Raw genomic sequence first — 13,134 nt, 5'->3', positions numbered from 1 at the left:
CCGGCGAGGGCCCGATCCTGCGCTACCTCACCGGCCTCCCGCTGGCCTCCCGCCACTCGCGCTACCTCCTGCGGCCCCTCCAGCTGCCGATCCGGCCATAGGGCCAGATCGGGCCCTTGCAGCCTCCACCACCGGCCTCCCGACCTGCCAATCCGGCCATAGGGCCGGATCGGGCCCATTGCTGCCTCCCGCCGGCCTTTAAAGTGCCTTTTTTTTTAAGGCCCCGGAACGAATTAATCCATTCCCAATGCATTCCTGTGGGAAACATCGTTTTGACTTACGAATGTTTCTACTTACGAATGTGCATTCGGAACGGATTAAATTCGTAAGTAGAGGTTCCACTGTATATTTGAAATACTAACTAAAAATAATAATCTTGTCAGGGCATGATATTAAAAGTCCATGATACAGCAAACTTGAAACTAAGCAAGTCTTGGTCTGGTCAGTGCTTTGGGTGAGAGAAACTGCCTGGGCTCCCTTTGAGTCCACCGTGGGAAAAAGTGGGATATAAATGCTATAAATTCACTCAGAAAACTGATTATTGTGTTAAAGTCTCCTTTTGCAGGATTGTCCGTGTTGGTTTTCCTTTTATTTCAGACATAAAGCCTTCCTGGAAAATGCAGACATAAAATGATCACATAAAAAAATGCACCTTCTGGGTTTTTAAACTTTTTAAAACTTTTCCATATCATAGTTGATGTGTGTAGTGGTGCTTCAGTCTGATGGACGTGGCCTGCCACAACAAAGGTATGGAGCCCTTGTAGAACTGGAAAAGTGGTGTATTCTTGCTACTATGGATGCAGTTATTCTCAGTAGTAGAACGTGTAATATTTTGCACAGCAAAAGCAAAAACGGCTTGTCTTTGAGGAATGCCTATTGAAATTTTGCAGGTTCTGTGGATTGACACAGTCTAGTCTAGAAACACCTGCCTCCTAGTTCCACTGCCTCTTGGGTCATCTACATGCTCCTTAATGCTCTGGGTGAATGATCTCTGTCTCCGACAAAAATTAATGATGCCTTTTCATTTGTAAGCGGTCGATTCAAACCTCTTCCAGAAAACATGGGTGTTGCTGGAATACAGCTATGCTAGTGCCATGAAAATAATCTCCATACGTCATTCCACTTGAGGCCCCCCCCCCAATTCAAACCAAAGGTTTACACCTTGACAGAGAGAAGATGACTTTCAACCAACATGCAAAAACTGACAAAGGCTATGTAATCTCCCTGCAATATTCCTTTCATCATTTTGCCGTATTTTTGAAATCCAGATCCATCAGTGAAGGATGGTCACTGCTGGTCGTAGGCTTTGCTGTGCTTTCAACTAGCTTGCCGTTTGTTGGAAGAAAAAACAGCAATGACAGGAAGCTCTGATGCTGTTGAGTGATAATTTTTTCATTTTCAGTGCATGATCCATGCAGGATTGATTCACAAAAGCAAGTAATGCACTGTTGTGGGTACATATTTAAATTGACAACCAGTCTCAAAATGCCAGTTAAATGCTCAGTTGTTTTGTATCCTTTTTGCAACTCAAACCAGAGTGAGTGCACCCTCAAAGTAATCTCTGTACACACACCTCATCATGTTGGCAGCACTTTTTACTTCTCATACATAAGTAACTACTCTCTACCTGAAAATTTCACCACTTTCTTTAAGAGAAGTGAGAATTCATTCATGCTGTAAAGAATTCTGAGGATCTTTACTGTTGCTTCATAGCAATTGAGTAGTACTCCCCCCCCCCCGAGTGTTTTATCTTTCTTTCTATCCTTTTGGAGCTGAAGGTGGTGGGATTTAAACCAGGGTTATAGTTACCAAAATAGAATGCCTAGTTGCCATTTTGGGGCCAGACAGCTTGAAAGCCGTATCTTTCAATCCGACTTTTGGGTTCATGAAATGCTCGTTGTGCAGATAAAATGTAACACATGGAATTCTACAGGATGTGTTGCTAGTGTGTGAAAACAGACAAGATCCAAGGATTCCCAGGCAGGCACCTCCAGATGGTGGAGACGTCAGGTGTGGGCATCTTCGCTTGGTGGACATCTTCACTTGGCCACAAGTGGCCGATAGCCAGGTGCAAAATGCGCCTGGCAAATTTTGACCCCTGGGCATGTGCATCTGGTGAGAAAAAGGAAACATCTCACAGTTGCTAAAGCAGCAGAAAGATGCTCCCATGCCTTGGTGTTGTTGCATGAAATTGCGGCAGCATGTGGATGAAGAGGTGCATTCTGAGATGTTGGATCAGATTGGGAGGGATTCATCTTGTCCTTTGGAGACAGCCACAAAGCCAAATCTGACTCTGTAATGCCATTATGTTTTCCTGGTCACTATGTGAACCCTTTTTGTCTGCGATCACACAGAGGAGCCCTGTCAAGCTTTTTTTTTAAGAAGATACTCAAGCAGGAATCATTTATTGCATTTATTCATTTTGCAGGTGTGAAAGGCATAAAACAGTGGAAGTTCATGTTTATCTTGAAATGTTTTCATGCAGGAAAAATAGAAGCTAATGAAAATGCTGGTGAAATGCTGGTACTACTTGTAGTATAGTATCTTCCACAGAATTTATTAACTCACTGAATACTATCTTCTTGCATGGAGCTGGCCTTTTGTTGCTGAATGGCTTGCTCTGGGCTTGCAAAGCCCAACGAGGCATTTATGTGTTTTGCTTCCAGAGCTACCAAATCACCACAGCTTTGCTTGGAGGCTTGTCACTCCGTGCTCTGGTGTTCTTGTTTTCATCAGATGATGTTCTTTAGTAATAAAACAGTTTTTGAGAAATGCTGATTTTACAATTAAAAACTGTTCCGTGTATAAAAATTACAGGAACGTTTAAAAACAATTCCATTTATAAAAGTAGTTAAAAACAATTCTAATTATTTTTATTTTTATTTATACCTTGCCCATCTAGCTGTGTTTCCTCAGCCACTGGGCAACTTACAGCATATATAATAACATAATAAAAACGTCAAGCGTTTAAAAATCTCCTGATACAGGGTTGCCTTCAGATGTCTGCTACAAGTTGTGCAGTTCTTTATCTCTTTGACATCTGATGGGAGGGCAATCCAAAGGGAGGACGCCACTGCCGAGAAGGCCCTCTCCCTGGTTCCCTGCATCTTCACTTCTCGCAGTGAGTGAACCGCCAGAAGACCCTCAAGAGGAGGACCTCAGTGTCTAGGCTGAATGATGGGGTGGAGACTAAAATAACTTATATATCTGGAGACAGATGCCAACTTAACTGTTTTTACGCCTTAGAGCGGGCTTTCCCAAACTTGGGTCTTCAGCTGTTTTTGGACTACAATGCCCATTATCCCTGTCCTGTTAGCTAGGGATGATGGGGGTTGTGGTCTAAAAAGATCTGGAGACCCAAGTTTAGGAAACCCTGGTTTAGAATGTCCATCTCAAAAATTCTCATTAAGCTACATGGGTTGAAGCATGAAATGTAAAAATAGCATCTTTTCTGTAGTTTTCCGTTAGTAACTCAGAAGCAAATAATTTGCTCAATACAGTGGAAAACAAACCCATTCAAAGTGCACTAAATCAGACCAGGGTTTAACCACAAAGGAGGATTAAAATACGAATGTGGTGACTAGAACATTGAACTTGCTTTATAAAGTGCCTTTTAGGAGTTATTCTTAGCCCTACCTGGAGAGTCCAGTGATCGAAATCAGAGTCCTTCATTCTAAATATGTACTCTGTCACTGAGCTGTGAGTTTTAGAATGTGCTAATTGTAGTAATTAGTGATGAATGTGATGGGAGATCATATTCCTATGAAGATCACTAAATAACCTATTTGTCCTTTGGGGTGTAAGAGCAAGAGGCAGTGCCATCACTATATGGATGGGTTGTTTTTTTTACTATTATACGTTATTTTTAATCACTTCCTGCTAGAAAATATGATTTCTCCACCTTAATTTGTTAGTAAAAGTAGAAGCTGAATCATTCGAAAAATGTTGGGGGTGGGGTGTATAAAGAGGAAAAACAGTTGAAAACGGAAAGCTTAATTTGCTTTAACAAGGTTTACCCTATAAATGTATGTTGAATGTGAAAATTCTGGAAAATGATTTTTCTCCAAAATTAAATACCTCTTCCTCCTTGGAGGTGGCTGGCATACACAGTCCTGTGCCTCAATTCTTTTTTCTAAAATCCCAATGAATTGTAACACAGGAAGGATTAAGACATGTAAGACATATCTTTAAGATAGACATTCCGCACTGCTGGGACTTTGACATGCTACATTCTCCTTGAAAGCAGACAGCTTAAGATTTTTCCCATTTTGTTTTAACAGGATGTTAGATATAGGAATGAGATGCCAGAGTATCCCCTTTTGCCTAAATGTTATGGAGCCTGGAGAAAACGGTCCTTTTAAGTCTATAACAGTGATGCCTTTTTTATATATATATATAAATGATCGGACCCTCTCTGTAGCCAGCACAGGCAAAGCAATTTTACCTGAAAAGCAAGCGCCTTGTGTTTCCACTTAGTTTTCATGCTTTCTCTGTCCTGTTTTTTTGCATGCCTTCTTGATGGACTACAACAGAGAAGAAGAAAATGATGTGAGTATATTCTAAACTACGCCTCTTTGTGTATTTTTTTGAGTCCATTTTTTACCTAAAAGTTCTCCGAGTGACAACTTTTAAAAACAGAAATACAGTAGTACCTTGGTTCTCGAATTTAACCTGTTCTGGGAATCTGTTCGACTTCTGAAACGGTTTGAAAACCAAGGCACAGCTTCTGATTGGCTGCAGGAGCTTCCTGCACTCAAGCGGAAGCTGTGTCAGACATTTGGCTTCCGAAAAGCGTTCACAAACCGGAACACTCACTTTTGGGTTTGCGGCATTCAGGAGCTGATTTGTTCGGGAGCCAAGCCATTCAGCTACCAAGGTACCACTGTACAGGCAACTCTCAATTTACACGGGGGTTACGTGAAATCATGTATATTTGAAACATCATTGAAACGGCCTGCAAACACCCTCTAAACCCCTAGAAACCCTTGTAAAATCCTTTTAATAACCTGCAGACGCTAAACTCCATCACAACTTCCTTGCTCAAACTCCAACTTTCCACAGGCCTCAATGGTCTGTGCAAGGGCTCCTGGGATTGCACTTGCAAAGGCTCAAGGGATTGCTAGGTGCTGTTTTCATACCTTTTTGCCCATTCTGGGGTCTTTTAGGGCCGCTTTTCTCATTTTTAAAGTCACTTTCAGGTTCAGTGTGATGCTTGTGTGCATGGTCGCGAGTCAATTGGACGCACGACAATTGGGTGTTGCCTGTACATTATACCATGGAGTGGAGAATATAAAACATTAACATATTCATACAACTATATATGTGTGTGTCTTTGTGCATACATACAAAAACACACACTATAATGGATACAGCTGAACTGTTTTTAAGCTTTTGTTTAGTTTCATGTTGCTTGAAAGGAAGGAGAATACGTGGCTGGGACATCTCAAATGAGAGGCATCATAGTTTTTGTTCCCTGGTTTAGAGTGGCTAAAAATGCAAATAAGGTTGGCACCAGGTGGGTCTTAGAGGAAAGGTATTCCACAGTCAATCATAGAATAAAAAACTGTAGAGTTGGAAAGGATCCCAAGGGTAATCTAGTCCAATTCTAGTCCTATGTGAAGTTCATACTGCAGTCTACACTGCCACAGCTCAGAATCTGTGTTCTGTGGCTTCCTGTTTTTGGGTGACGCACCTTGATTCCGCAGCAACCCCACACCCTGCCGAAAGGGAAGATAGGGCAGTGCCTGGTGGAGATTTGGTCAAAAAGAGAGCTACTGTGGTATTACCTGGGTAACAAGGAAGCCTTAACAGCAGCTGGCCAACATGTGTCAGGTGATATTTTTCGAGGTTTATAATAAGGCTTCTAGGTAGGTTAAGCTTGTCCACTGGTCTATGTCCATTCATGACTCTTTATGTTAGAGGACCCCTGTTTACCCCCCACCCCTATTTTTTGCCATCTGGTCCTTTTTGCATTTCCCTTTCTTGCTGTAATGTGAGTACAATTTTTGAAGCCATGATTTCATCAGCTTATTTCTTGTGTTCTAGGGCAAGACAGAAAATGCACAGAAACCTGGTTTTGTCAAAGGGACAGTGTTCAAAGGAGTCGCGTCTAGCCGTTTCTTGCCCAAAGGCACCCGGACAAAAGTTAACCTTGAGGAACAAGGCAGACAAAAGGTGTCCTTTAGCTTCAGCCTAACCAAGAAAACTTTGCAGAACAGATTTCTGACTGGCCTTGGGAACGACAAACAAAACGAGGCTCCGAGCTCCCTGGGCACACCTCTTCAAACTGACATTGCCTCTAAATTTAAAGTGGATTTTGGGGATTATCCGGAGGTTGTGGAGGAATTTTCACCCCCAAAGCCCAAGGTGGAATTAGGCAAGATCCACTTTAAGAAACATCTGCTGAATGTTACAACAAAGCCGCCCCCTGCTGCCGCCGTGCCACTGCCACCAGCAACTGTAGGGCCAGCTACTGCAGCAGAATTTGTGGAATTGCCACCATCACCGCCGCCACCCCCTCCTCCCCCTCCCCCTCCTCCCCCTCCACAAACACTACCAGCGCCAAAACCAGTACTAACCCCAGAAATTTTGCCACAACTTCCAGTAGCAGTACAAACAGCAGCCGCACCTCTGTTGCCATCACCTGTAGAAACTGTTGTACACTTAGCAAAGGAGCCTTCAGTGAAAGCAGCTCAGGAAACTTTAGAATTGAACATTAAGCAAAATGCTGTGTTGGAAGGCTCCGAAGAACAGCTAGCTCAGGTTATTCCTGAAGAAGCGGAACTAGTCCCAGCGAAAGGAGATTCCCATATTGGGAGGGAGGAGGACGTTTCAAGTGCTTCAAAGGGTGCTTCTCAAAGTTCTAAGAAACAAGGTTCCAAGAGGAAGTTGTCTGATGGAGCATTGCCAGGTTCCGAATCTGATGAAGATTCCGTGAGGACGTCTTCAAGTCAGAGATCTCACGAGATTAAAATATCAACAAGCTCAGAGAAGGAAAAAGATTCACGAAAGAGCTCTACGTCTGTCAAAACTGAAGAGCAGGTGAAAAGTTCGTCACGGTCTAGATCTGAAAGGGATGAAAAATATTCTAGTTACTCCTCCAGATCTGATAGAGACTCAAAGTATTCTTCCTCCCGTTCCAGATCTGAAAGAGAGAGGAGGCGAAGCAGGTCCCGTTCTCGTTCTAGATCAGAGAGAGGTTCCAGAACCAGTTCTTCCTATTCCAGATCTGACCGGTCACATTACTATGACTCTGACCGGAGGTACCACAGGAGCTCACCATACAGAGAGAAGACACGATATTCTCGTTCATACGTGGATAGCAGGACAAGAGAGAGCTCTGATTCAGAAGAAGAGTATCGGAGGACATACTCCAGGTCTACAGACTCCAGGCGTACATCCTCTCATTCCTCATCTTACAGAGACTCTAGGACCTCTTTTTCTTATTCAAAGTCTGAGCGGGATAGCAAGTTGGAATCCTCTCATACTGACTCAGAGAGAAAAGGAAAGCCTACAAAATCAGACAGGGACTCCAAAAGGACTTCAGAAAGTGACGTATCAAAAAAGTGCTCTCCAGTCAATGAGCTGCGTCATCGGGGGGGAGCATCCCACTCTAAAGCAGAGAGCAGTGTGAGTTCTTCCCGACACAAGTCCTCCTCTTCAAAGACATCTACTCCAAAGTCTGATAAATATAAAAGTTCTTTCTGTTGTACAGAATCTGAGGAAACCAGAGAGCAGTCTAATTGTATAGACTTGGAGGCGTCTTGTGTACAAAGCTGTGAAACGAAAACTGCTATTGCACAGAAGCCAGAAACAGAAAGGACTGTTTCTCCGCTAAATCAGTTGAATGATTCACCTATTTTCAAAAAGTTAAATGAATCAAAAGAGATGTCTCCTATTTCTAAATCAAAAGTACTTGCAGGAATTGATAGCCATGACAGTATTAAGGAAGAGGAGTCCGTAATCAAGGTAAAACATGAACCATTAAGAACTTGTTCTCCAGTAGAATCGAATATAAATGGGTCCCCAGAAGGAAGGCCCAGTGATAGGGCATTGTTCCGTGCCCCCAAAATAGAAGAAATTGCAACATCTGATGATAGTTTAGACGGAACTGAGCCACCACTTCAAGTCAATAGTCCAAATTTGAGTAAGTTACCGTCTAATGGGTTTCAGAGTGTGTATCAGCCTAAAGGACACGATCTGGATGATTCTCTTGTCCTCTTGAGTGACTCCAACAGTTTTCTTAAAGAAAAAATGGAAGACTCAATTCCTTCTGAGTATGATTGTGTACCTTCTTGTATTGTGAATGTAAATAATTCTAAAACACATACAGATAAAGCGGATGATCTCACAGATCCTTGTGATAAAACCAAAGATCCAGACTCCTGCTATCTTTCAGATGCTGCAGCTCTTTCTTTGTATTATTCAGAAGTTGAAATTGAAGCTGAGCCTTCCAATGTCGAAGATCAAAATCCGTCAAAAATTGCTCATGAGGATGAAAAACGAGTTAGACGTTTCAGCTTATCAGAGTGCAGCCCAGTCCGAGATTCTTCTGCAGAAGAATATTTTGTGGAAGAGAAATTCGACAATCAGTGTATTGCGCAGCAACAACAGGCTTCTGAAAATGTGTTGTCCCACCCAGAGACAACTCTGGGGGAGGAAAAGAAGGAAGAACTCTTGGAGTGTCCCGAAGTAGCACTTGAATTAGACGTTTCACATGTTGATTCCGTTGTAGAGAAAACAATATCGCCTTTAAAAAATGAGCACTCTTATTATTTAGAGATGCCAACAGAAGACTCTGAGAAAGAGGAGCCAGACGATGAGGAAGGCTCTGTGGTCCTTGATGAAAGAACTGTGGTTGCTGACTCGAAGGCCCACGCTCCTGAAGTCTTGATGGTAAATGAAAAAAGTGATGACTCCTTGGTAGGATCTGCATTTTCAGACGCTTTGTCCCCATCTTGCGATGTTGTTGTGACGGTAGAAGAAACGGAAACTGCTGCCGAAGTGCCCAGATGTGACAGTAGATGCAGTACCCCTGAGCTCACTTCCATCCACCGTGAAGAGTATTCGGATACAGCTGAAAGTGCAAGTGAACAGGACAGTGATGACAGTGACACAGAGGACTCTGATTCAGATGATAGCAGTGTTCCAAGGAACCGCCTTCAGTCAGTTGTGGTCATTCCAAAGAATTCTACCATAACCATGGAGGAGAACAGTTCATGTTCCTCTCGGAACAGCCAAAGTAACAGACGCTATGTGGTTCACTGGGAAGATGGCAGGCCAGAGTCCAGCAGACCATTCTGTGAAGAAATGCCGGATGACGTGGGATCCAATAATGGCCTGCAAAATGAAAGCAAGTATCTGCCTTCTAGAGATGCAGAGGGGAGGCTAGCAATCTCTACTGAGCTCAACAGAACAGAGCGTGAAGACCTCCGGCCTGCTATCTCCCATCCTCAGAGCGATGGCGTTGACAGTACGAGTCAGTCAGAGCAGACAGCAGGTTTTATTCACAAGCCAAACCCAGATGAAAGATCAATATTAACTGAAAGCATGTCTGTGGCTCGATCAATTGACGTATCGCAGGAAGGGGAGCTGCATTATCTTTCCAAGAACTTTGAAATGATTGACAATATGTCCAGGCTGCAGACCAGTGTTTCCAAGCCTGACAGCAGGCAGGGGAAGCCTGGTTTTGGCGAGCCCATGGAAACTGGAGATTTCTCCAGAGAGGATGGCTTTCATTCAGCAGAAGACTTGAGTAGCTTGGGGTGGGATTTCTCCCAACCAGAGAAACCAAGCAGTACATACCAACAACCTGATAGTAGCTATGGCATTTTCCCAGGTTATGTTTACCCCCCAGCTCCGGGAACATTTGTTGGGCCTCATAACTACTGGCATGACAATGGCTATTGGGATCCAAGGTTGACTAATAGACCCCCTGAGATTAACTATGAGCAAATGCAAGGGCAGGTTCCCGATTCGCTTACAGAAGACCATGAAGAGTATGAAGAAGTTGACCGGTGGGTTGACGAAAGCCACGCCTTCTTCCCCAACCAGTCAGTGAAGTTCCAGTCACGTGACCCTAGAGAGAAGGGTTCGGTGCAGGCCCATGAGATAAGCAGCAACTCCACTAAAGAGCCAATGGCCCCAAGTGAGAGGAAAGAGCAGGCAAATAAGGCTTTGGATAAGAATGACATGAAAGAGCGGGGACCATTGAAGAAAAGGAGGACAGATTTAGAGAGTGACTCGGAGAGCGATGCCGACTTCCGGGAAAGGAAGAAGGTCAAGACAGAGGGAGAGCGGTTGGCAGCAATACTTCAGGACTCTTCAATGGTTCGCCCGCTATGTTTCATGGAAGATTTCAGAGACTCGCAGCGTTGGAAAGAGTTTGCCAAGCAAGGGAAAATGCCCTGTTACTTCGACCTCATTGAAGAAAATGTGTATTTGACGGAAAGGTAATAGGCCTCTTACTTTTAAAAATACCTTTTATGCTAATATGGGAATAGCATGCCATAAATGTACTGTGAAAATTGTTTGCCCAGGGTAGTATAATACAGTGGACGCTCGGGTTGCGAAGGTGATCCGTGCAGGAGGCACGTTCGCAACACGCAGCGTTCGCAACCTGCAGTGCCACATTTGCACATGCGCGGGTTGCGATTCGGTGCTTCTGTGCATGCACAAAGCACAATTTAGTGCTTCTGCACATGCACGAGCACCAAAAGCCGGAAGTAACCCGTTCCGGTACTTCCGGGTTCGGCGCAGTGCGCAACCCAAAAACACACAACCTGAAGCGTCTGTAACCCGAGGTATGACTGTACTGCTGTACTAGTATGTCAGGCTGATTCAGAGTTCCAGTTAGGGTTAGAAGGAAGAGCCCCTTCCAAAATTGGTATTGGCTCTTTTCACCACTCTCCTTATGTTGTATTAGGTAGTTTTATATTCACTGTGCTGTTCAGTAGGAGTGAGTAATAATTCCAAGAACACAAGCAAATGTTAAGGCTTCTGTAAAAATCTCAAGAGTTACAATCTTGGAAGCACCTGCTTAGTTTCTAAGCCTTTTGAAGGCATCCAGAAACATTTTAAAGTTTTGTTCCCACCAAAAAAAAAGAGTTGGAAACCTACTTGGTTGAATTAGCTCCCCGATCCTGAAATTGTGAATTTCTTCAAGATGCAAAAAACTCATGCTATCGGCTGATGTGTTGATCCCACTGCAGTTTTGACTTGGGTCTGTGGCAAATCAGTGGGAATTCTCAAAACATCTGTAATACCTCAAGGCATTTTGAAGTACCATGTGTTAAAATTTAAAAGCCCGCTGTACTTTTTCTTTTGGATAAATTCTTCAGTTAGTCCTAGCTGGTATAATGTGGTCAGTTTTAAAGTTTGTTTTCTGGAATGCTGCATAGGAAAAAGAATAAATCTCACCGTGATATCAAGCGGATGCTGTGTGAATGTCCCACGCTTTCAAAAGATGAGCGAGCTCAAGGAGAGGTGGCGTGTGGAGAAGACTGTCTTAATCGTCTACTCATGATAGAATGGTAAGGGTCCTTTTGAAGGTTAGTCTGCTGCTGTCATCACTCACCCACATCATGACACACAGCACAAGGAAAAGAGGTTTTGATGTAAAATGCAATCATCTTTCTGGTTGCTGAAAACAGCAGGCACACCGCACTTCGGTTGTGAGTTCTTGTTGATCACTGTCAAGTGAATCTGCTTCTTGCAGTGTTGTAGAAGCGACTGCTTTGGAGGAAATGTAAGACTCGTTTGGATTGCCTTGCTACTTGTAAAGCTTATATTTTTTGTAAGCAGCTTTGAGCATAATGAAAAGGTGTATTATAAATGTTGAGATGTTTTCCTCTTTCCGAAAATCTGGGATAAATTCCAACATAGATATTGGGGGGGGGGGGAGATACCTTGAAATGTAATTCTCTCTCAGTGTAATCCTATGCAAATATACTTCTTTCCAGCAATATATTTTCCACACTTAAGATTAAAAAGTGGATATAGTGGTCTTCTGTCATCTTTCTAACAGAAACACTCAAATTTATTCAGTACCAAGTTTCTGGTACTAGTGTACTGGAGTTTTTTAAAGTCAGGATGGAGGGAAATATCAGGGTTAAAAGTAACTACAGTACAGTGTGATAGTTGCATTCCTTTCCTTTTGCTGGAGGATTCTGGAATTCAATTTAGTTCAACAGGCAAAGGGAAACTGTTTCAAATGCCTTTTTAAAACTTGCTATTTGGGCAAAACCTCTCTGTCATCGTCTCTTAGGTCTGACTAGGATGATAAACCCGTGTCTTGGCTTTACCACTTCAGATCGTAGGCGGGAATCACCCATGATGGAATACTCTGCCTTATTAACCAGCTCCGCCTTCCTCCCCATCTGGTGCCTTCCAGATGTTTTGGACTATTCTGTATAACTCTTAACTCCCATCAGACCTGACTATTAGTCATGCTGGCTGCAGCTGATGGCCATTCCAGTGCAACATCATGTGGAAGTCATCGGGTTGGCGGAAACCTCATTAAATGTTAGGGAGCAGGTTTCTAAACCACTTTCTCTTTGCGTGCAAGTGTTCAATGTGAGTGAAGAACTTCAGGGAGTTCTCACCTGAGGGAGAACCATGCCCATGGTCTCCTAGGCATTTTGGTGTGAAGTTTCTATCTGGATAGGGGAGGAGATATTACTAGAACAGTAGTTCAAGCTTTACAGACCTGTGACTCACCTTTTGCCCCATTCTTACTCATTTCCCCAAGTGTTCTGCCTTTATTTCCTTTTTTTTCCCCTTCCTCTTTGGCAGTTCTATTTTTCTCCTTTTCTCAAAAATTTTAACCTATCACACAAGAAAACCCTTGTGTGACTCCCACCTTAGGTCCATGTGGGTCTTGACCAACGTACTAGATCTCATTGGATCCTCATGGTTCCTTATAGCAAAACTTTTGGGTCTTCGTGTCATGTGATAGATCTTAGATTTGAATGTGATAAATACTGGTATGTTATATGTGATATTCCTATATTGGCTTAAGAGACACATTAAGACTTCTAAAGTAGTTTGCATGCTGAATAGGTACAAATGTTAATGATTCTTAGAAAAATGCCGGAATGTTCGTTAATCTGAGAGTACGGTTATGTCATGGTACCT

At 43.1% G+C, this 13,134-nt stretch overlaps 1 protein-coding gene across 4 annotated transcripts in view; it reads left to right on the top strand.

Annotated features, from left to right (window-relative positions):
• Positions 1–13,134, top strand: part of SETD2 (SET domain containing 2, histone lysine methyltransferase) — a 74,708-nt gene that overhangs the window by 17,502 nt on the left and 44,072 nt on the right. For all 4 annotated transcript variants that reach the window (XR_004693418.2, XM_060281006.1, XM_035128849.2 and 1 more), the window contains exons 3-5: positions 4,533–4,548; positions 6,046–10,451; positions 11,400–11,531. Coding sequence is in view for 3 of the 4 variants with exons in the window: in XM_060281006.1 (XP_060136989.1) it covers positions 4,533–4,548; positions 6,046–10,451; positions 11,400–11,531 (4,554 nt within the window). In the remaining variant the exon portion in view is untranslated. The remainder of the gene's footprint in view (positions 1–4,532; positions 4,549–6,045; positions 10,452–11,399; positions 11,532–13,134) is intronic.

Source organism: Zootoca vivipara, chromosome 12 (assembly GCF_963506605.1).
Source record: "Zootoca vivipara chromosome 12, rZooViv1.1, whole genome shotgun sequence".
NCBI classification, from domain to species: Eukaryota; Metazoa; Chordata; class Lepidosauria; order Squamata; family Lacertidae; genus Zootoca; species Zootoca vivipara.
Note: the sequence above shows the minus strand (reverse complement) of the source record. Positions and strands in the feature narration are given on the sequence as shown.